This window comes from Corythoichthys intestinalis, chromosome 5, assembly GCF_030265065.1.
Source record: "Corythoichthys intestinalis isolate RoL2023-P3 chromosome 5, ASM3026506v1, whole genome shotgun sequence".
NCBI lineage: Eukaryota > Metazoa > Chordata > Actinopteri > Syngnathiformes > Syngnathidae > Corythoichthys > Corythoichthys intestinalis.
In genome coordinates, this window is record NC_080399.1 from 31,094,599 (window position 1) to 31,119,950 (window position 25,352).

At 38.8% G+C, this 25,352-nt stretch overlaps 1 protein-coding gene across 1 annotated transcript in view; it reads right to left on the reverse strand.

The window, feature by feature from the left end:
- c5h15orf39 (chromosome 5 C15orf39 homolog) overlaps nt 1-23,753 on the reverse strand; it is a 33,990-nt gene extending 10,237 nt beyond the window's left edge. Inside the window, exons 1-2 of the mRNA XM_057835718.1 lie at nt 23,295-23,753; nt 10,915-13,781 (exon numbers count right to left, since the gene is read on the reverse strand). Coding sequence (XP_057691701.1) covers nt 10,915-13,693 — 2,779 coding nt within the window. The 5' untranslated portion in view covers nt 13,694-13,781; nt 23,295-23,753. The remainder of the gene's footprint in view (nt 1-10,914; nt 13,782-23,294) is intronic.
- Between the last annotated feature and the right edge of the window lie 1,599 nt (nt 23,754-25,352).

Genomic DNA, 25,352 nt, shown 5'->3' on the forward strand with positions numbered 1-25,352 from the left:
CTATTGTGATAAAACAACAAAATTGCAATAACTGCATTAACCATCAAAGTGAAGTCTAACTGTAACTGTAGTCTTGAAACAAATCTGAATAAGGAAAAACATTGCAATAAGTAGCTGAGATCTGTCATGACAGAACATCGCTTCAATGATATCTGGCGCCATCTAGCGTCGTGAATGGGTATAACGTCTAGACTGCGAATATAAGACGACCCCCACTTTTTCAGTCTTATTTCAATGCAAAAAACACTGTCTTATGTCGGGCCAATACGGTAGTTGACAGGGCGTCATCCTGGGTGGCATCAGTCTTGGATTCGGCAAAAGAGTTTGTGTGTCCCTGTCGTCAGGGCAATGGTGATTATGTTGTAAGCTCAGCCAGAAACGGGCAAAAAGTCATCTTAGAATGTTATGTCCATCAGTCATTACATGTCCGCGAAGGTGTGACATTGTTCAGTCAACTATCAGCATACTGGCGATCTTATTAGTGTAAAGTGAAGCCCCGCCCTTATCTTCAGGACATCTGCTTCTCTATCAGGGCTTGTCCTGTTCTTATCACTTACTCATTTTCTAGCATACAGGGGCTCTTTTGTGTGCCAACACATTCTTCTCTTGCAGTCATATTTTTAGATGTCTTCTTTTTGGGTTAGACTATGGTTATAATTAGTGATGCACGATAATACATTTTTCAACCGATACCGATAACCGATAATTTCCTCCTCATTCCAACCGATAACCGATAATGTCAAGCCGATAATTCTATTAAAAGATTTATGTAAAATTATAAAGTATACACAAAAGAAAATATTACTGTGCAAAAATATCATTTATTGCTCTTTTTTTCAACATAAAATATGAACAAGTATTCATTTCAAACATCTAAATAATGACAGATTGTCTGACATTGTGTAATGGTAAACTTTTGGCAACAATTACTTAGAGAGTAAATACCTAAGTTGCACAAAAATGCCTTTAAAAGTAAGTCATTCCTAACATATATAACATTAATACACTGCAAAACACACCTCCTTAAAACTAGTCAGTTTTAAGTGTAAATCTATTGGAAATAAGTGAAATTATCTGCCAGCACTTCAAGTGTATTTCTCTCAGATTTCTTGGAAGAAAAATAGCTAGCTGAAAATAATCTTAACAGCCTTATTTTAAGCAAAACATTATGATACTTAATCCTAAAAAAAAACTTGGAAGAAGGAACGATTTTGAATAATATTTGTGGCTACAGAATATTATTGTTATTTCATTACAACAGGAATGTGCACATAAAAATTGATAAGTGTTGACAAGTGCCAATAAGTTTTGATTATCTACTTTGACTGTAATATGGAGGACCAGGAGTGCAAAAATTCAATAAATAAATACACAATTAAATAAATAATTAATAGTGTCATTAAAATGCTTTTCTTTCAATATTTATTTATTTATTTCAATTTTTATTTATTTATTTCAATTTATATTTATTTATTTCAATTTTATTTATTTCGAGTTTTATTTATTCCAATTTACATTTATTTCAAAATTTATTTCGATTTTTATTTATTTATTTCAATTTTTATTAATTTATTTCAACTTTTATTTATTTATTTCAATTTTTTATTTATTTATTTCAGTTTTTATTTACTTATTTCATCATTTATTTGTTTATTTCAACTTTTATTTATTTCACTTTTTATTTATTTCATTCTTGCACTCTTGTTCCTCTGGAGGTGCAACCATGAAATAATTTTCTGTCACGTTTGCTCGTCAAAGTTTCTAACGTCTGATTGGTTGCTCAGTAAAGTCTTAACTAGTTGTTCTCAGATAATAGATTGACGCCTGAGGTGTAGAACTTTTGGTTAAATGTTGTTTGACACTCATGAGCCGCCGTACCCTCGATGTCATATGTAAGTTGCTAATCACGGGAGTAGCGCCAGTATTGATGAGACGAACATGGAAGTGTGCATGCGAGGCAATCGGTCGTCCCGAGTCTATTGTTTTGTTAATAAACAACTGTTTTATTCAGCTCAAGTGTGATCCTTGACTCACACAGAAACAAGCAACATTCTACATGAGGCATTGGCTAATTTTTATGTACACCCAATACATAAGGTGGCAGTGTAGATCTGTTAATCTGAAAAATAATTGCTCCCTCAAAATCACAAAAACGACGAAGATTAGTAGCGTGGTCAGTGTAGCGGTAGTAGGCTTTGACACATTCCGCGTGTTGTCCAAGCAAAACATACATATGTCCAAAATGTGCCCAGAGCTGCTCAGAGGAGCAGCAAATTTAATCGAGGACACTCTGAGGAGAACTCCACCAGCAGCCCATGGTGGAGTCCAGTCTGTGGCTTCTACATCGCGTGGGCCAGCGCCTTTAAACGGGCTAATGTCTGCATACGGGAAACTCTAGTATAACTCAGAAGTGGAACGGTCCTTGGATATTTACCAGATTTTAATTTTTTTTTTTTTTTTTAATCAATCAAGTTTTGAAATAAGGCTAAATGACAGAAATAACTAGCAGTTTTCTAAGTAGTTTTACTCTGAACTCCGACACCGTTTTTACATGATAATGATGAATAGTTTGGGTCTAGGGGTGCTCCAGTGTCCCTCTAAAGTGGACCTGTTATTGAATAGGTCACCGTTTTTCCCCCCATATATTTAATAAAGGGACTTGTGCTCTGAAGCCACGTCATTGCATTCTGAAGCCAGCGCATTGCATTACCGTAATGCACATAATGCAAACAATAATCCAAATGAGGGGCGGCAGGTTTGACTTCGTTTTTACGAGTGGAGGCTGGCTTGACCGCAATTCTAAACTATCGAAAACTCTTCGATCAACATCTTGATCTGACAGAGCCGAGACGATGCCAATAACGTTAATTAATTGCTCTGTTTTGTAGGACACGTACTCAGGGTCCAAATGCCCTGCTGCAATTTGTTCTGAGAAATCTAACATGTCCCAAGAGAGCTCATGCAAAATCTCAGATAATGCCGCCATGTTGGGAAGAAATAGGACGTAGCAATCGCTTATTACTCAATCAACTCAAACCCCGCCTAGTTCATGCCCGCCCACCGAGTTTGATGAGCCAATGACAGATAAAATTATTTCATGCGACCACACGGGGGAACAAGAGAATGAAATAAATAAATGTTGAAATAAATAAGTAAATGATGAAATAAATAAATAAAAATTGAAATAAATGAATAAAAATTGAAATAAATAAATAAAAAATGAAATACATTTTGAAATAAATATAAAATGAAATAAATAAATAATAATTGAAATAAATAAATAAAAGTTGAAATAAAGGAATAAAAATTGAAACAAATAAATATGAATCGAAATAAATTTTGAAATGAATAAATATAAATTGAAATAAATAAATAAAAATTGAAATAAATAAATATTAATCGAATAAATATAAATTGAAATAAATAATTAAAAATTGAAATAAATAAATATAAATCAAAATAAATAAAAATTGAAATAAATAAAAATTGAAATAAATAAAATTTGAAATAAATATTGAAATAAATAAATAAATATTGAAATAAAAGCATTTTAATGACACTTTTAATTATTTATTTGTGTATTTATTTATTGAATTTTTGCACTCCTGGTCCTCCATACTGTAATTGAGCAGACAAATAAATTAATTTGAAAAAGTGATTGCTAATGTTATATGCTTTGTTGCACAGTGTGAAAATGATTAACTCAAAAGAGCGAGATGTCATGTACCCATTCTGCAGCGCTTTGTTTACATTTGCGGCACACACGACATTTGCTTTACAGCAGCTAAACTGATACACGGCAGTACGATTTGGACGGAGTTGGAGCTCGCATCCCAGTGCGTGTTGTTTTGTGCCAGAGTTTTGTTGAGCCGAAAATAAAGGCAGCGTTACAAAGTCATCTGACCATTCGTCATTTTACATACTGAATGCATTATTGACTGGCTGACCATTTTCTCCAAGTTTAAATTAGCATCTAACCACTGTGCCGTCATGATAAGCTTGCTTACTGGACATCACTTTTCCAAATGTCCGTGGTGAAAATGTGATTGGCATGTTTTTCAAGAAGAATCGTGGTCGTATAAACTGCATTATTTTTTTTATCCAGGGCTTTGGTAAAAATAAAACCATGTCTCGTCTTGGTGGCGGCAGCTTACGTTTGTACGGGATAATCTGCCCGCACCGGCCGGTTCGCCGCGGCGTATTCGGGGTCTGGCTCTGCTCGCACGCCGTGGGGGAACGCTCGAGAAATCGGGGTGTTCGCCGGAGGTCACGAAGCCGGGGGACCGGGCTCGTCGTTGCGGCGGCCTGCCGGACCGGCCAGAGCGGCAGGCTCTGTCGGAAGACGGCTACATGCAGACTATCGGTCTCCAGTCGTGCCGCTTAGATACGAGTTTAGTACCCGCCTTGGGCTGCATTCCCAAACAACCAGACTCTGTATCGTGACAAGCCCTGTAGTTTAACTCAGTTTGTGTTTACAATAGCTTTAGCATTCCCGCTAGCAGCAGCCTCGTATTCGTTCCAAAAATCTTTGAGATGCAGTTTTAAATGGATGCTGGGTTAGTGGTTTTGAATGAGGACGCTTTCTTTCCGCCTCGTGGAACTTCTGAGGTACATGTTTCGCAGATCGCGAGAGCGTCGTTTTTTTTTTTTTAGTAACAGCCGCCATAATATTCAACTACTTCTTGTCATGTAACTCTGCCTCCTCAACCCCTCATCCCTCAGGGGCTTCAGAGAGGGGAGGGGTTGAGGAGGCGGCGTGCTGAATTCTTCGGTTGCGCACATTTGGAGGCTAAATCAAGTATATAATTATCGGATTGCATTATCGGTTGAATTTTTTTATTATCTGGATTATCTGTGTGACGTCATAATTGCCATTATCAGCCGATAATTATCGGTGACCGATATTATCGCATATCTTTAGTCATAATATCTTTGTTTTATCATGTACCAATACAATTAGAGCTGAAACGAATACTCGAGCAACTCGAGTAACTCGAGTTTAAAAACTGATCCGAGTAATTTTATTCACCTCGAGTAATCGTTTATTTTGACAGCTCTAAGCATCACGTTTTGCTTGGACTACTTTTAATGCGGGACAATGCGCTGATGTCACGTGGAGAGGAAGAAAGGGGAAAAAAAAAAAAAAACCTTACTGCAGCCAACAGCCGCTACAAACGACGCCGACGTTGCTAAATACTAGCCGCACGATGCTACGTTGGTTGCAGGTAGCATCTGATGCGTCTCATAGAGATCGCATGTATGTTGAACTAGATGCAAAATGACAGACTCGGCTGCATCTGGGCAGCGTTAGTAAGCAGCCGCCATCTTAAAGCAGTAGAGCTAAGCGCTAATAAAGAGCGCTAAGCGCTAATAAATAAGATTAACGCTACTGTCACTACCAGCTCACGTAACGTTAGCCCTGCGGAGGGCTAGGTTTCTATTAATTATTACCACTGTCGATCCGTGGCTAACATGTCTTACATACCGGCTTTAACATAACATAGCATTGTGGAGTGATGAGGGTGTAAAATAAAAACTTAATAATGCTAACTATCAATTTTAGCTCAGTAGTCATTGCTGGATAAAACACCAAGTAGCACTAGTCCCTAATGTGCTCCAATACAGCCTGTATCATACATTTATTTTGAACACTGCAAAAACTCAAAATCCTATCAGGATTTACAGTTTGGACAATCTTAAAACTTAACTAGAACTTAAAAATGGCTTGACACAAATAGAAATTCAATTGGAACACATGGGAAAAAAATCCGAACTTTTAAGTGATGTGTGTTATCAAGCGTAACGGCATTTTTAGGTAAGATATATATATATATATATATATATATATATATATTTTTTTTTTTTTTTTTTTTTTAATAAGATCTAAAAGTTTTTTGAGTGAAAGCAGTGAATTAGTCTTTTTTTTAAAATTCATGTTACATCTCAGATGCAATTGTTGGCTGTTTTCAACAATATACATCGAAAATAAAGACATTAATTGACTGAAAATGGTTCAAGATTAGATGAAATGTCTTGTTTTCTCATGTATATTTATAATTGCTCTTCACCTAAAAATATATTTGTTTTATCCGATTACTCGATTAATCGATAGAATTTTCAGTAATTTACTCGATTACTAAAATATTCGATAGCTGCAGCCCTAAATACAATATCAGCAGTCTAAGCGTGATTATTGGTTAGTCATGTTAGCAAAAATAAAACATCAATTACTAGTGTCTTATGGGCAAGCGAACCAGCCTATTCATTCACCGTCAATGAGGGCCATAGAAGTCAACTATTCTGTAACTAGGCGGGCTGGCAGTGAATTAAATTATTAATCTTTCATATTTTCAACAGTTATCCGGTTATCCTTTAGTTTGGGAGTGTGCTAGGAATGATTTTTCCGTAAAAAAATATTTTTTTCAGTCTCTGTGCAAACCCTGTGTTGTGAAAAGACAAAACATGTAGAAAAGTGGTTCTTAACCTTGCTAAAGGTACCGAACCCCGCGAATCTCACATGCAGTGGTATGAAAAAGTATCTGAACCTTTTGGAATTCCTCACATTTCTGCATAAAATTGCCATCAAATGTGATCTGATCTTTGTCAAAATCGCACAGATGAAAATACAGTGTCTGCTTCAAATAAAACCATCCAAGCATTTATAAGTTTTCATATTTTAATGAGGATAGCATGCAAACAAGAAGGGGAAAAATAAGTAAGTGAACGCTCTGCCTAAGGAGACTTAAAGAGCAATTGAAACCAATTTTTACCAAACATTTTAAGTCAGGTGTGTGCCCAATCACTGATGAGTGGTTTAAAGCTGCCCTGCCCACTATAAAACACACACCGGGTAAGAATTGTCTTGATGAGAAGCATTGTCTGATGTGCATCATGGCTTGGTCAAAAGAGCTGTCTGAAGAACAAGGATCAAGGATTGTTGATTTGTATAAAACTGGGAAAGGATAAAAAAACCTCTAAAAGTCTGGATGTTTATCAAATTTCAGTCAGAGAAGTTGTCGACAAATGGAGAGTTTGGCAGTCTTGCTTCTCTCCCAAGGAGTGGCAGTCCACCAAAGATGACACCAAGAGTTCAGCGCAGAATACTCAGAGAGGTAAAAAAGAACCCTAGAGTGTCTGCTAAAGACTTACAGAAATGACTGGCACAGTCCAATATCTCCGTGCACACGTCAACTATATGTAAAACTATGGCCAAGAATGGTGTTCATGGGGAGGACTCCACAGAGGAAGCCACTGCTGTCTAAAAAGACATTGTTGCTCGTTAAATGTTCGTAAAAGGGCACTTGGACACGCTACATAATTTTTGGCAAAATATTTTGTGGACTAATGAAACCGAAGTTGAATTGTTTAGGAGTAACACATGTCATGTGTGGAGGAGAAATGGAACAGCTCACCAACATCAACGCCTCATCCCAATCTTGAAGCATGGTGTAGGGAGCATCATGATTTGGGGCTGTTTTGCTCCCTCGAGGTCTGGACAACTTGCAATCATTAATGGAAGAATGAATTCAAAGGTTTATCAGGATGTTTTGCAGAAAACCCTAGGCCTTCTGTCAGACAGCTAAAGCCTAAAAGGGATGGATTCTGCAACAAGACAATGATCCAAAAAACAGAAGTAAATCAACTTCAGAATGGTTTCAGAATAACAAAATACACGTTCTAGAGTGGCCAAGTCAAAGTCCAGACTTGAACCCCATTGAGATGCTGTGGCATGACCTAAAGACAGCGATTCATGCCAGACATCTCAGGAATCTGACTGAACTACAGCAGTTTTGTAGAGAAGAATGGGCCAAGATTAGTCCTGACGGATGTGCCAGACGGATCTGCAGCTACAAGAAGCGTCTGGCTGAAGTTATTGTTGCCAAAGGGGGGGGGGGCACAAATGTGATGGTTCATTTACTTATTTTTCCCCCTTCTGTCATTTTTTGCATACTATCTTCATTAAAATACGAAAACTTATAAGTGATTGGGTGGTTTTAGATAAAGCAGACACTGTTTTTTCATTTGTGTGATTTTCACAAAGATCAGATCACATTTGATGGTGATTTTATGCAGAAATGTGAGAAATTCCAAAAGGTTAAGATGCTTTTTCATAACACTGTATTAGAGATGTCCCGATCAGATATTTGGATCGGATCGGACACCGATATGGGCAAAAAAATGCGCAACGGTATCGGATCGGAACACGGGAAAAATTCCGATCCAGACTTCTGATCTGGTTATTTTTAAAAGTACGGTCCGGGTTTTCCAGCGCATCGATTTACATAATCCTTTCCAGTTTTTGCTTCGGTTTCCCTAAACTCCGGTCCGCATTTTACGGCACACCTTAAACACACTACATTTACATTACCGTCTCCCATTTTACCGAGAGACTTTATCGGTAAAAATGTCAGCTGTGTGGGATCATTTCACCTTAAAGGACGACAAAGACGAAGAGGCAGAGAGCAACATATGCCACAATAAAGTCAAGCGTAGTGGTAAAGCTGTAAGAAGTTTTAATGCAACCAACCTAATCAAGCATTTAGCGAAATACCACCACAAACAATATGAGGGGTATGTTAAGAAAACCGAAGACAAAAAGAAAGGTCACGCAACTAACACTGGCAGAAACTTTTGCTATGCGTGACAAACTGGCACTCGACAGTCCCAAAGCCCAGGGAATAACAAGAGTCATTGCTGAAGAATTCATTCTGGATGACGAGCCATTATCTCACGTGAGTAAAGACGCACGCTATACAAGTATAACACCATTTACCATCCAACACGCGATTCGGCCGCTGAAGATTCGAGAAGGATTCACAAACATCCAAATTCCGATTATTGAAATATGTCAAGTAAAGCGGAACTAATACACAGCGTGGTCTTCGGGACGCAATGAGAAACTGACCGCATTGCGTCCGGAAAGTAAACATAACTTGTCTTAGAACCGGGTAATGCCAAATGCTCAACTCACGGCTTTAGCTCAACTCATGCCGCTGGATAAAAAACACAAGAATACCTGACTTCTGCTGACAGCCGCAACAAACTACGTCAACGTCGTTTTACTGGAGATAATAGATATCCTATGTATATAAAACCAGATGCTACACGACAGACTCGACTGCGTTCGCAACATTGAAGTATTGAAAACCAGATGCGTTAGTAAACAGCCGCCATCTTAAAACAGAAGAATTCCCTAGTAGGCTGTTGTGAACCTTCCAAGCGAACCTAAAGAACTTTTTATCTAAAATACTCCTAAATCGGCAAAATCTTGACTTGAATCGATCTTCAAAACAGTTTTAAAACTTTCACATGTCGAAAGTAGACAGAAGGGAAATTATGGAATAACGGGAGCAATTTTAACAACTTTAACAGTTGATTCGCAAAATTAAATGAATTGAATGTAGTTTAAAGCCTTGGGGGCTTGAATATTTTATTTACTGTTTTAAAATGTTAACTTGATACTAAAATAGTCGTTTATTTAAACCTGAGAGGCTTTTTATACAATTTTTGTAAATAATACACAAAACATTAAAAGCATCTAATAGATTGGGGGATTTGTGGGATTTTACACTGAGGTTGTTGGTGTGTTTTGCTTTTTTAAGACAGTTTACAATATTATTTGCACGTTTTACTGACTGACTATGCCATTTCTGTTATTTATAATGTTTTGTGTTTGTTACTGAATAAACAGGTCAGTTTCTTGTTACCAACCGTTGTGTGTTATTCAAACTCACCTAATTCAGCTGGCTAGTTGTTATCAAGGGTACTAAAACCTTTTTCAACATGAGTCTGACAACTAAGTAAGGAGGCTAAATAACTTTAAACTTTAACACATGCTCAGATAGGTCGGTATCGGTATCGGCCAGTATCGGTATCGGATCGAAAGTGCAAAACAATATCTGTATCGGATCGGAAGTGCAAAAACCTGGATCGGGACATCCCTACACTGTATACATTCACAGAACCCTTTGGAATTAGGTAATAAAAAAAAAAAAAAATCAAATTCAAAACAAATATATCTCACCTAATATCTAAGCAGTCTCTTGTTTTTAAACAGGTCAAAATTTAAGTCCACACTGCCCATCAGTCTGTTATACTTCTTCATCCCAAGTGTAAGTCAACCTTCCACTGAGCAAAACAGTTTCTCCTCTCATCAGATGAATAAAGCATGTAAATTGGTGGCAAGCCAGTCGAAAACCTAATCTAACATGCCACTTTGCTTAGATTTAGTCAGCGTACAACAATAGGGCTCTGCGGGTCCTTTGCCGAACCCCTTAGACTTACTCACCGAACCCCTGGGGTTCGATCGAACCCAGGTTAAGAACCACTGGTGTAGAAAAAGGAGAGAGTGTATGAGAGATATATTGAGAAGCTGGCACTGCGCCCATGCATCACAGTGACAGACCATGTTTTGCTTTCATGCCTAAAAATACATAAAAACTTGAGGGATTGTTAGTGTAGCAATGCAATGCTAAATGATGTTATTTTCTGCAGGAAAGCATACTGTATGCCCACCCCGTGTGAACCGTTACGAAAGCAAGGACAGGACAATTTGATTCAACTTGTTAGAAGACGTGTGAAACAACAACAATAAATCTTTCCTGCCCTTCACGAGCATTTTGTTAAGAGAGAAACCACAATCTGAGATTTAGTGACAAATAAAATACCTGGATAGTCTTTTGGACATCATGTGACGTTGATTCTGTAAAAAATAAATACATTTTATTTGGAATCTTGATGGCTCCTCCTAGTGATTTAGAAACGTGTGAAATCTCCGATAACTAGCAGACGTGCAAATAAGTGGAACCAAATCCAGAACAAGTAGTATTTTCAATTTTGTCCACTATTTTTAAATTCATCTGCATCCAACTTTCTTGTTGGCTGGTAAGACCCAAACAAATTCAGTCCACTCACCTAGGTGCTTGCAGACACTGGAGTAATAAAAGAGGTTGAGCACATCGGTGTAGATGTTGGGCAGGTGTTTGAGCGACATCAGCCTCCCGAGGCGAGACGAGCAGGGCTTGTGTAGCTGCGCGAGGATCTTCTCCTCAGACAGTGTGGTAGGCCGCAGTTCCACTTTGTGTTCTTGCAGGACTTGGTCAATAAAAGTGCCAGGGACAATGGGAAACAGGATTTCTTTGACCACCAGCATGGGGATGAACACCGCCCCCGTTCTCATGACATGAGGAAAAGGGCAGCGCTTATGTATGATGTACTCTCTTAGCCTATCCTGCACCTCTAGAAGAGCAGATTTAATCTCCTCATTGAACCACATGTGCCTGGCTTTCATCCCCAGCAAGCAGGACACTTTCTGGACTTTGTTTGAGGAAGGTTCGTCAAGTCCTAGCTGAGACCGCCAGGTACTGAGCTGCTGCTCTGAGGTGGCAAACACACATTTGGCTACATGCTTAAGGAGTGTGCGATGCAGCTCTAAGAAATGCTTACGAATAGGTTTCTCTCTTCTTGGTGACAATTCAGGACGGATTTGCTCAGGTGTTTCTTGGGCAACCACAGGACACAAGAGCTTCAAGTCAGGGAGCCGTATATTGTAGTTTGAGCCAGGTTTTAGATACTCCGGCGGAATGTTTTTGATATGGAATTTGGGTTTAATGGATCTCAGTGGACTGACAGGTTTAGGCTCATTGGCAACCTCCTGTTCCTGTGGTGTCTTTGAACTATCAACAGAATGTACACTCGGCGGTTCGGACGCGAGCGAAGGATCGTTGTCCTCAAGTGATGAAGTTTTACATTTAAATCCCTCAGGTTCACATATCTGAATGACCAGCATGGACTTTGTGTCTGACGAAGTCGCATCTTCAGCTTGTGGATTGTTTTGATCTTGTATTGTACTGCAAGCAGCCTGACTTGGAGGATTTTCGGTAGCTTCGCGTATGTCTGACTGACTGATATTTTCCACTTTAATTTTTGCGGGTTCAATCATTTGTACTTCAGGCGTCTCTGCGCAGACATGAGCAGGTGATCCAGCAGGATCAGGTTTGATTTCTGTAAGGGGTGTTGTGGGTTTGACTTGACAGCTCTCAGATACCAGGGCCCTTCTCAGAGGTTCAACTTCCGGAACTCCAGACGTTTTTATGTATTCTTTAGGTGCCAGACTAAACACACTGTCAATAACTGGCATTTCAGGGGAACCCTCTTGATTTCGTATGAGGACCTCTTCCATTTCCAGCTTTTGCCGCTTTTTAATCATTTCAGTTTCACATAAATCAAGAGCCTCTTCTTTAATGTGCCTCTTTAGGCTGCCTTTATGAACAGAGGTGGAAGGGTTATGTGGACGTCTACTGTGCTTATTACCTGTTACAATGACTGTTTGAGAATTAGGCCTGTGAGATAAGGTTGTACAGAGGTGATCTGAATCGGTTTTGAGGGAATGGGGAAGCCGCGTCCCTCTGAAAACTGCAAGGTCTTTGAGGCATGAAACCTGATCCACAAAATAAGAATATTGCTCTTTGGCCAAGGCGGAAGGTGAAAGGACCGGTTCATCCATTTGATGAATAGGTCGACTGGTGATCGATGGATATAGTCTACTCATTTCAATGTGAGAAGGCAACACAAATTGGCCTGCACGTCGCATAGGACTAATAGGGTCCATCTGTTGTATGGGATGGGAAGCTTCCAATGGATCAGATGGCGAAAAATTCATTCTTTGTGAAGGCAGCCTGGATTGGATGTGTTGCCTTTCTACATTTGAGACTGGACTTAAATGAAATCCTGGATGTGCATAACATGGATAGTCAAAGCCCTGTACAAAGGAGTGACTTGGATGTGTTTCAGTGCCATGCAAAAATAAAGGAATGTCGCCGTTTAGCGCTCGTGGTAATGTATAATGCTCTCGAGGGATTGGGATTTGGCTTTTTCGAATGTCCTCTCTCTGTTTACCACCAATATCATGACAATATGTTCTGTTTTCCACCTCCACATTGCCCCGCGGGTAGTAAAACATTGAGTGCTTTGTTGGATGGCCATATTTGGACATGGGAGAACATTCTTGATAAAGCTCTGAGGTCATATGCTCGTGTGTTGTATGGGAGGGAGGGAGGCCTGCGTAGCCTCCAGGGGAAGGCTGTAAATGTCTACCCTGCTCACCTAAAGTTAGCATGGAGAGAGGAGACAAAGAAGGGAAGCCGCTGTAGGTTTGCTCCATTCGAGCAGGTCTACCTCTGTTCATATTTTCTGCTGTCATTCTCTTGACCTGTTCCTCCCTGGGATCCAACTGAAAACCTTGCAAGGCATCTCGCGCCTTTTGGTGGATGGGTGATCTTTGACTTTGGTAAGCCTCCCCTGGAGCCCGAACAGAATCAAAATCAGCGCTGTCTGCCGCCTGGGCTCTGTGTTCTGCAGTGTACCGATGTCCCATCACGCACCCCAGACCATGGTAACAGGGGTTATGTCCATACACAGCTTTTGGAATAGCGATGTGAACAGGACTGTCAGATTGCCCAGATAAGTTGCTGCTGGTTTCTGCGCCAGATGCGTGTGTTGTGGGACATTTCGCATCCAGCAGTGAAGCGCTTGAGTTAGTCCAAGGTGATGTTAACTCCGCTGCATCCTTTCCTCGGCTGTGGTAGGAAAAATAGGGACCGCTGTAGTGGAGCACTGGCTTTGTAATAAACCCAGACATATCTGACTGATTTGACAATCCAGCAAAGGCCATACTTTCATCAAACAATGGCATCCTGGCTTTGGCTCAAAATATTTGAATGAGCGTCTGCTTCAACTAGTTCATATTCTTGTTGTCACACTGTGATAATGTGGCTCCAGACCTAGGAAAATAAAACAAGTGTAAGCACATGTAATATAGTTGATCTGATTTCTGGTGTTTATAGTACTGGGCAATTTTAAAATCAAGATCATAGATCACAAAAATGTTTTAGTTCGGTCTCAGTAATCAACATTTACATTTTTTAATCAATGGAGGCAGACTAGTTTGAAAGATTTTGAACTGCCCTTCACATAAACTCGAATGTTTGTCGATGTTAAGTAGTTTATTACTCTCTATTTGAGCTAAACTAGCTCAACTGTAACAGTAAGCTCTCGTAACAAAGAAAACTGCACACAGTAGACATTAAAATACAAAATGTTTCTGTTTCAAGCGCCGTCTAGCATAATGCTAAAATTCAGCGGAAATTAGCATTATGCCATGGCTTGTGTGCATCTGTAAGCCGAAACAACATATCACTACACTAATATCTCCGCTATTGGACGGGCTCAGATTTTGCCGCTCTTAAACAGAGCAACAACTCAAATTCGTTCACGGTTTGCCGCTCAGTCCAAAATGGTCACAAACGCTGCCCTCCTACATATACAATAAATTGGTTTGTCAGCGTCAAACTGCGTGCTGCTACCGCTAGTGTGAAAAGGGCTTAAAGGGAACCTCATACTTAAAGACTTGTAGGCTCTAATAAGCCACAATGATTTTCTTTTACTAAAACATGTTATTAGAAAGACATAAAATATTGCCCTTGATTTAGAAATCTATAATATTTAGTACATATTTTGACCAACGGAGGGCACCATGTTTTATGGACGCTGGGTGTGAGGACGTTGTCACTCGACAAATACTACCGGGTTACTGCAATTCCTTCTACGCGGTGAGACGTCCAACACATGCGCTCATCGGTTAAAAGCGGCGAGTACTTACTATTTGTGTTTTTATTGAGTCTTTTATTACCTTTTCATTGCCTCAAAATACTTTTTGCATTGCCTCCTTCTCATACTTTTAGGCATAGTGTTTTCTTGTGATAGCTTTAAAGCAGATTGTTGATCTGTTGACCACATTAGTCACGTCGCGTATTTAATTAACCCGTTGGTGTTATTTGTCCATATTCTGGCTTTTTTTTTTTTTTTTTAGTTTTTTTTCTCTGTGTTTCATCAGAGAAAAAGCATTGGAAAAATTACACTAGGGAGCAAATATTTCCACAGAATAGTAAAAACATGTAAAGATCAAAATGGCACCATGCTACAATTTCTAACTTACCTTAAACAGGTTGGGGAGATTCGCACTAAATTCTTGTAATAATGCCATGTTCTGGCTCACTGACTCCCATTATAAATCATAATCTTTGCTATGCTGTAAACCTGATGTGTTATAAATGCATTTTCCATGATTACTGATGCAATCGCTTCTTTGGCGAGTCAAATACATGGAAATAGAGGAATTTGTGTGTTGAGAGTCTTAACACACAAAAGTCACTAGGGGGCGCCAAAGGCCAAAACGTGACTTTGCATGAATATGACTTATGGACTTATTTGGGCCTCTATGTCATATGAAATATTCAAATTAGACTTTTATTATATAAACAGTATATACAGTACTGTGCGAAAGTTTTAGGCAGGACACCTGCCTAAAACTGTTGCATATATATATATATACATATATGTATATACATATATACAGCATAGTCAGTTTTGCTATTAGAATAATACTGCTATTAAAGTCCATAGGGGGCATTATTTTTTATTTATTTATTTATTTTTTAATAAAAACAATATATGTGTAGATAGGTCTGAGGCCAATGAACATTTGTGAGTGGTTGAAAGTGAAAAAATATTCATAAACGACTTAGTTATCACACTTCAAAGGAAAAACCATGTCTTGGACAAAATCGCAACAATTTAGTTTGATTCAGAAAACTGCCATTGTGTAAAAACTGGGTATGCATAAAAAATTCTGTTGTTATGACTTATGGACTTATTTGGGTCTCTAACTATGTCATATGAAATTTTCAAATTAGACTTTAATTATATATATATACCACATAGTTAGTTTTGCTATTAGAATAATACTGCTATTAATGTCCATGGGGGGCATTAAAAAAAATGTATAAAATAAAAACTATATATGTGTAGATAGGTCTGATACCAATTAGAGGCGCACGATAATTATCGGTCTGATAATTATCGGTCCGATAATAGGAATTGTGACGTCATCCTAATAAATCCAATTACAATATATGTTATTGGTCCTTTTAATAATATTTTTGGTGTCGGATTGGGATGTGTGCGTTTGTTTCCACTCCTGTTTTGCCAGTATGCAAAATTTTGTTACTGTTCTAGAGGCCGTATTTTTCCTTCACTGAGTTACGTATAAACCTTTCTATGGCAATTAGCAAATGTTTGCATTTTACAGTGTTGTGTTTACAAGTTATTGAGAGGCCTTTTGGTTATTGATAGGCTTGCTGTTCTATAATTGCCAGGTTAAGAAAGTTGTTTCATGGACCAAGACCACAAAAGTCTCTTTTCCCGTTGCACCAAATGTTTTATCTGCTGACAAAGCACAATACCTTTTGGGTTTATGTTTGCTTTAGATCAGTGCTCATTGTTCAGGGGAACACATCGTCAACGATACTGACTGATTGATATACATTAAAAATTATATATATATTATTGGTTATCATATCGGTATCGGCCTTGAGGAACAGGAAGTTATCGATATCGGTTTCAAAAAATGGATATCGGACATCCCTAATGCCAATGAACATTTTTGAGTGGTTGAAAGTGAAAAAAATATTCATAAATGACTTAGTTATCACACTTCAAAGGAAAAGCCATACTTTGGACAAAATCACAACAATTTAGTCAAAATAAAATAACGCCCACGGGTTTTAAACCATCTTTATTTGATATTACTGCATTTAAATATTTTTTTAAGGCATCTTTAGTATGTTCTGTCTGTATGCATTTAAACAAAACAAGCTGAAAGCGCACGTACTTTGGGTGTCAAATTCGCCTCTTGTGGGACGTTTCACCAATATAGAACATTTCGGCAGAACAACAGTTTTGTCCTATTCCCGTCTCGTCTCATTCCATCTTTCCTGTTCATTTTGCTTTTGCAGCTCGTTTTGTGAAATATCGACAGTGCAGTCATGCTCATTAATGTTCCTCTTGGGTTCAAATTGAAAGGGCTGAACAGATGACATATTTATGTCGCTAGAGTCATACTTTGGAAGTCCGGCAGCGTAACCATGTGACGTCACTGCCCTGCGATGTCAACAACAATGGTGACCTACCAGTTAAACTAATTTTACAAATTGTATAAAAACGAAATCATCAAGAGGGGTTTCAATATCAAATTATTTTAACCCATAACAATGTTTATTTTTTAGGAAACTACAAGGCTTTCTATCCTTGGATCCCTTTAATGATAGCAAGTAAGCATGAAGAATGATAAAGAGTAATTTATTATTTTCTAACATCTCTATGCTTTGAGTGTGGGTTACAAGCATTTTGGTGGGTCCCCTATGGCCCACCCACGGTAACAGGTCTGCTTGAATAGATAATCTAAATTTAAGGGACAAGATAAATATTGTTTGATATTACTAGTTTAGACCCTGCCACCTGCCCGATGTTAGCTTGGGATAGGCTCCAGCACCCTGTGACCCGTTCGGGTAAGCTGTTCAGAAGAAGAAGAATGAATGGATGACTAGTTTAGTGTATACACTGTCCATTTCTCAATGAATATCCATATTTAATAGAAAGAGTCTTATATTTAATAGTAAGTCTGAATTTAAAATAAATAAAGGACTTCATAAAAACTAGCACATATATATAAAGTCTCTGTGGTCAGTCAGTAAAATGTGATCTACCCCATGTCACATATACAGTGGGGCAAATGTGTATTTAGTCAACCACCAATTGTGCAAGTTCTACTCGAAAAGATTAGAGAGGCCTGTAATTGTCAACATGGGTAAACCACAAGCATGAGAGAAATTGTGGAGAAAAAAAAAACAGAAAAACACATTGTTTTGTTATAAAGAATGTATTTCCAAGTTAGAGTGGAAAATAAGAATTTGGTCACCTACAAACAAGCAAGATCTCTGGCTGTCAAAGAGGTCTAACTTCTTCTAACGAGGTCTAACGAGGCTCCATTCGTTACCTGTATTAATGGCGCCTGTTTTAACTAATTATCGGTATAAAAGACACCTGTCCACAATCTCAGTCAGTCACACTCCAAACTCCACTATGGTCAAAACCAAAGAGCTGTCAAAGGACACCAGAGACAAAATTGTAGACCTGCACCAGGCTGGGAAGACTGAATCTGCAATAGGTAAAACGCTTGGTGTAAAGAAATCAACTGTGGGAGCAATTATTAGCAAAGGGAAGACATACAAGACCACTGATAATCTCCCTCGATCTGGGGCTCCATGCAAGATCTCACCCCGTGGCGTCAAAATGATAAGAACGGTGACCAAAAATTCCTGAACCACATGGGGGGACCTAGTGAATAACCTACAGAGAGCTGGGACCAGAGTAACAAAGGCTACTATCAGTAACACAATGCACCGCCAGGGACTCAAATCCTGCACTGCCAGACGTGTCCCCCTGCTGAAGAACGTACACGTCCAGGCCCGTCTGCAGTTCGCTAGAGAGCATTTGGATGATCAAGAAGAGGACTGGGAGAATGTGTTACGGTCAGATGAAACCAATCTAGACGAGGAGAAAAAATACTGAATTGCACCCCAAGAACACCATACCCACTGTGAAGCATGGGGGTGGAAACATCATGCTTTGGGGCAGTTTTTCTGCAAAGGGACCAGGACGACTGATCTGTGTAAAGGAAAGAATGAATGGGGCCATGTATCGAGAGATTTTGAGTGAAAATCCCCTTTCATCAGCAAGGGCATTGAGATGAGACATGGCTGGGTCTTTCAGCATGACAATGATCCCAAACACACAGCCAGGGCAACAAAGGAGTGGCTTCATAAGAAGCATTTCAAGGTCCTGGAGTGGCCTAGCCAGTCTCCAGATCTCAACCCCATAGAAAATCTGTGGAGGGAGTTGAAAGTCTGTGTTGCAACAGTGTGTGAAAAGCTTGTGAAGAGTTACAGAAAACGTTTGGCCTCTTATTGCCAACAAAGGGTACATAACAAAGTATAGAGATGAACTTTTGGTATAGACCAAATACTTACTTTCCACCATTATTTGCAAATAAATTCTTTAAAAATCAAACAATGTGATATTTAAAGTTTTTTTTTTTTTTTTCCACATTCTGTCTCTAATTGTTAAGGTTTACCATGTTGACAATTACAGCCCTTTTTAATATTTTCAAGTGAGAGAACTTGCACAATTAGTGGTTGACTAAATACTTATTTGCCCCACTGTACATACCAGCAAGTCAGGTTTGAATTGTGATTGACTGAGTCCGACATCTCAAATGGTAAAGCAGATGGTGGAAGAGCTCAAAACCAATGCTTGTGGCAACCAGTGTTGGGAGTAACGCCGTTATAAATAACGCCGTTACGTAATGGCGTTATTTTTTCAGTAACGGGGTAATCTAACTAATTACTTTTTCCGCCGTTACAACGCTGTTACCGTTACTGACGGTCAAAAGCGGTGCGTTACTTACTCTTAATAAATTGAAGAAACTACCAGCCATGTCGAATCGACTCTCTGCTCTGTTGATTTGTCATCCAAGACTTTGGGTGCGTTCGGGTTCGAGAATAGCGCACGTACTTCTGACTCCAAGCTGTTTGTCCCTGCTCATTCAATTAGACAATGCTTTCCAAAGTTTGGTAACGTTTCTGTTTGCTACACCTGATACTAGCCTCGTTCCCATCTCCCACTGTCAGCCAGCAATAATTCTGCTTCCATCTTGAGGACGGCAGACGCTTTGAAGGTGACGTGATTTGTCGGGAAACTAGCCTACCTGAATGCAGCCCCTCGAGAGATGCGATGGCAGTGATGGTGATTGGCTGAGGGTTAGAGTCATGTGTCGCGGTAAGCCAATCAGAGCCGGTGATTTCACATGCAAACCGGAACAGCGCGTGCGGCAAACACACACACGCAAAACAGATGCACAGGGTCGGGATGGCAGAGCAGTCAGAAGAAAAATTGTCCTTTAAGAGGTGGAGATATAGACACTATTTCAAGTTTGTCGAAATTAAAGGAAAGAACCTGCATGTAATGTGTAATTTATGTCCCGGGGCAAAGCTTTTGTCGACATCTGTGGTGAGCAATTCAAATCTGCTGAAGCACCTAACAAGTTAACAACCTGTCTGTTCTTCTATATTCCACTGACTCGAATACTGCTCAGAAAATTTCAAATTCTTTGATATACAACAAGTTCTTTTTAAAGTAACGGAAACAGTTACTTTCCCTGGTAACTAGTTACTTTTACTAAAGTAATTCAGTTACTAACTCAGTTACTTTTTGGAAGAAGTAGTGAGTAATTTAACTAATTACTTTTTTAAAGTAACGTGCCCAACACTGGTGGCAACAAAGGTCATATACGAAGAAAAGAGAGCCACCAATTCTATCATTGCCCCACTCCAAGCTCAACTGCTGACTGACACCTACAGCACTGTTAAAATTTTTTAAAAGATTTAAAATTTTAAAGATATTAAGGGTGACATTCATCATTATCTCTCCAAGAGATACAGTGTATCACAAAAGTGAGTACTCCACTCGCATTTCTCAGATATTTAAGTTTATCTTTTCATGGGACAACACTGACAAAATGACACTTTGACACAATGAAAAGTAGTCTGCGTGCAACTTATAGAATAGAGTTAATTTATTTTCCCCTCAAATTACTTAAAATACAGCCATTAATATCCACACCGCTGGCAACAAAAGTGAGTACTCCCCTTTGAAAAAACGTACATCCCTAAATGTCTCTCCAAAATGTCATGTGACTCGTTACAGGAGTGCTGTCAGCATTGCTGTAGAGATTGAAGAGGTGGGGGGTCAGCCTGTTAGTGCTCAGACCATACGCCGCACTCTACATCAAATTGGTGTGCATGCCTGTCACCCCAGGAGGAAGCTTCTTCTGACGACGGTACACAAGAAAGCCCACCCGTCTCATCAGACCATAGGACATGGTTCCAGTAATCCATGTGCTTTGTTGACATGTCATCAGCAAACTGTTTGCGGGCTTTCATAGCATAACAAAGCTATTGAGAGTTATTCAGATAACTATAGCATAAAGAACATGCTAACAAGTTTACCAAACCATCAGTGTCACTCCAAAACACCAAAGTAACATGTGAAATAATATAAAAATGTGTTAATAATTTCACACATAAGTCGCTCCAGAGTATAAATCGCACCCCCAGCCAAACAATGAAAAAACTGTGACTTATAGTCCGAAAAATACGGTATGTTGTTTTTCTTTTCAACAGTTGTATCGCTTTAATTTTCTGACCAATATATCAATAATCACTGTGTCGCGATATCGTGAGATAATCGTTATCGTGAGCCTTGTATTGCGAATCATATCGTATCGGTTCCCACTCCAAGTAGACATGTAGAGCAGTCAATGGCGCAGAAAGATGAGGATTCACGAGCACGTAAAGTCTCCCAGTTTAAATGACTTGGATGTCTATCACAATCAATGGCATGCAATGAGTTGGGGGGGGAAATAGCAAGTGTATTTTTCAAATTCATTTGAATTGAATTGATTTAGCTTTTACTAACCTTGTGTGAATGTATATAAATAATGATTATTAATACAATTATACCCTTCACACTTGAGAAATGCTTTCACCCCCCACTAAGTTCCTTGATTTGCCAGTTTTTTTTCCTCAAACTTCATGCAAGTAAGACATGCATCAAAGTCAGCAAGGGTCACAGGGATCCCAACATAAGCGGATTTTAAGGGGGGGGGGGGGCAGGTCCCCCCTGGTGTCCGAAAATTGTCAATGCATGTAATTGACATTCCTATAAATAAAAGTTGTAAAGCAATAAAACTGCAACAAAAATGATTAAAATGAACAAAAACATTAGTATAATGGGTCAAAATTATTTTTCGAGCACCTTAGACGGTCATTTGCTTTACATATAATTAAATATACATATATATTAGGGAAAAAAATATTATTAAAAATGATTTTTTTTCTTTGATTGAAAATAATATATATATATATATTGATTGAAGCAACTTTTGGGGGGATTGAACGATTTAGACACAAATGTCCTAATCATAATATGGCCCAAACACAAAAAGGATTGCTTCAATCAAAAGAAAACCTTTTCAATGAAAAATTAAGTGTTCAAATGCAAATTTTTCAATCTCAAATATTTTTTCGCATTCAAAAACTTTTTTTCTATGATTGAAATTTTTCTTTTTTTTTTGATTGAAGTGATTTTTCTTTTTAAAAATCTGTATTTTTTTTTTTAAGCAACTTATTTTTTGATTGAATAATAAAGAATGTCCTAGCCAAAATGCTGCCCAAACACATGACTTCAATCCAAAAGTTGCTTCTATCAAAAATAAATAAATAAATAAAATGAATCAAAGAAAAATAGCTTTCACATGCATATTTTTTTATTTTTTTGAGTTTTAAATTTAATTTTGCATTCAAACACTTTTTTTTTTAAAATTATTATTGAAGCGACTTTTTTGGTTGAAAATATATATTTTGATTGAAACACCTTTTTTGGATTGAATAATAAAGACACAAACATACCTCTATATGGCTCCGCCCAGAGGATACAAGTTTTGACTGGGGTAACTACATTGGCACGACACCGGCGGACGTACCAAATTCAATGGATGACGATCTTGGCGAAAAGTATTGTCTAAGGAAGGCTGCCTGATTTTGAATTCCCCTCAAGAATGATGGGGAACAAACAACGCTCATTGTCAACTTAATTAACAACTTAATTTTATTGCTGACACTGCATTTTGGGGTCATCAACATGTTGTGCCCCCGATGCCCAAAAAGTCAAACTCCGCCTATGGGTCCCAAAGGTGCACCTAAAATTGCACACATTTACATCAAAATTTACAGCGCACCAATCCTTTGCAGGAAGAAGCAATCTTGCCATCCTGTTGTCAAAATATTGAGACTGTGAGTCTTTTCATGTGTGTGCGTTTCCGGTGGTAAAACTGCAACAACAAGGGGAAACGGTCGTTAACTGCCAAACTCTACTATTGAAGGTTGTACGAAATCTTTAACCAGATATTTGATTGTCATGTCATGGCACGATGCCGCGAAACGTGTCATGTGACATTTCTATTGTCGGCAGGAAACCAGTTCAACATCTTCAAAACTTGGGGAATCCAACACTTTTGAAGCCAGGGTGAAGAATGGCTTGTTTCTCATCTTTTCCCAACCAGAAACTTGAAATAGTTTCACTGACGCGTGCGTTCCCCAAATCCTCCTAACTTCATTGATAGTAAGGAGTCCAAAACGTGGCCATAACTATCCTCACAAGTACGTGTATTTAAGACAAAAATGTCACTGCACTTATCTTCGATAAGTTTGTTTTGACCCCCCTTGACTGTCATCATTACCTGAACAACGAAATTACAGTTCAATGAAATATTTCTTTACCTCACTCGGTGATGTCACGCGGCACTTTCGACAAAAAAATGTTCAATGTGAGAAAAGTCCCAAAATAAGAAAGTTATCGTTTGTCCCCGAAGCAGCCGGAGGGACACTCCCCGGAAAATCTTTTGGAGAACTAGAGAGGTGAAAAAATAAAAACGTGCCCAGGGGTGGTAGTTGTGGTGGGGGTCTGCCCTCGATGACTTTCCCGCGCCCTGCGGATGTCCACGCGCTTTTGGGGAGGGAAGAAGTGAAGCGTGAACTCGGCAGAGACAAAAAGGGGAGGGGGTAAACAAGAAGGATGGTCTGTGATCAATAGGCGGAGTTTTGCTTTCAGCACGTGATCAGGACATATTTGTCTCTCATTGGATAAATTACTCAAAACTGAGCATTTACTAACTCATTGATTTCAACACTTTTGAACCCTTTCCCTAATCCTAAACTGCGTTCATACTGCAGGTCAATTCGGATAGCGCCCCAATATATCGTAGTCCTTCTCAAAAAATTAGCATATTGTGATGAAGTTCATTATTTTCTGTAATGTACTGATACACATTAGACTTTCATGTATTTTAGATTCATTACACACAACTGAAGTAGTTCAAGCCTTTTATTGTTTCAATATTGATGATTTTGGCAAAAAAAAAAAAAGTCAAGAAAAAACAAAAATCCCTTTCTCAAAAAATTTGCATTTTTCATTCGACCAATACAAAAAAAAAGTATTTTAATACAAAAAAAAGTCAACATTCAATTAATTATATCAGCTATGCACTCAATACTTGGTCGGGAAGCCTTTTGCAGAAATGACTGCTTCAATGCGGCGTGGCATGGTGGCAGTCAGCCTGTGGCACTGCTGAGGTGTTATGGAGGCCCAGGATGCTTCGATAGCAACCTTAAGCTCAACCACAGTGCTGGGTCTGGTGTTTCTCAACTTCCTCTTCACAATATCCCACAGATTCTCTATGGGGTTCAGGTCAGGAGAGTTGGCAGGCCAATTGAGCACAGTAATGCCATGGCCAGTAAACCATTTACCAGTGGTTTTGGCACTGTGAGCAGGTGCCAAGTAGTGCTGAAAAATGAAATCTTCATCTCCATAAAGCTTTTCAGCAGGTGGAAGCATGAAGTGCTCCAAAATCTCCTGATAGCTAGCTGCATTGACCCTGCCCTTGATAGAACACAGTAGACTTTGGCATTTCCCTTCCCCAGTCTTCCTCTAAACTCTGGCACCTTGATTTCCAAATGACATGCAAAATTTGCTTTCATCTGAAAAAAGTACTTTGGACCACTGAGCAACAGTCCAGTGCTGCTTCTCTGTAGCCCAGGTCAGGCTACTCCAGACTCAGTCCACTGTTTCTGCAGGTCCCCCAAGGTCTAGAATCGGCCCTTCTCCACAATCTTTCTCAGGGTGCGGTCACCTCTTCTGGTTGTTCAGCGTTTCCTGACACACTTTTTCCTTCCCACAGTCTTCCCAGTGAGGTGCCTTGATAGAGCACTCTGGGAACAGCCTATTCGCTCAGAATTTTCTTTCTGTGTCTTAGCCTCTTGTTTGAGCGTGTCAATGATGGCCTTCTGGACAGCAGTCAGCTCAGCAGTCTTGCCCATGATTGCGGGTTTGAGTAATGAACCAGGCTGAGAGTTTTTAAAAGCCTCAGGAATCTTTCGCAGGGGTTTTGAGTTAATCCGTTGATTCAGATGATTAGGTTAGTAGCTTCTTTAGAGTACCTTTTCCTGATATGCTAATTTTTTGAGATAGGGATTTTTGTTTTTTCTTGACTTTTTTGTTGTTGTTGCCAAAACCATACATATTAAAACAATAAAAGGCTTGAACTACTTCAGTTGTGTGTAATGAATCTAAAATATATGAAATTTTAATGTTTATCAGTGCATTACAGAAAATAATGAACTTCATCACAATATGCTAATTTTTTTTAGAAGGACCAGTATTTTTATTCCCAGGTCAATGTTCATTTAACAATTTTTCTCCTCTAAATTCAATCCAAGTCTCTTATATAGACCATATATGTTAGGTATGATTACATTCAACTAGTACTTATTTAATAACAT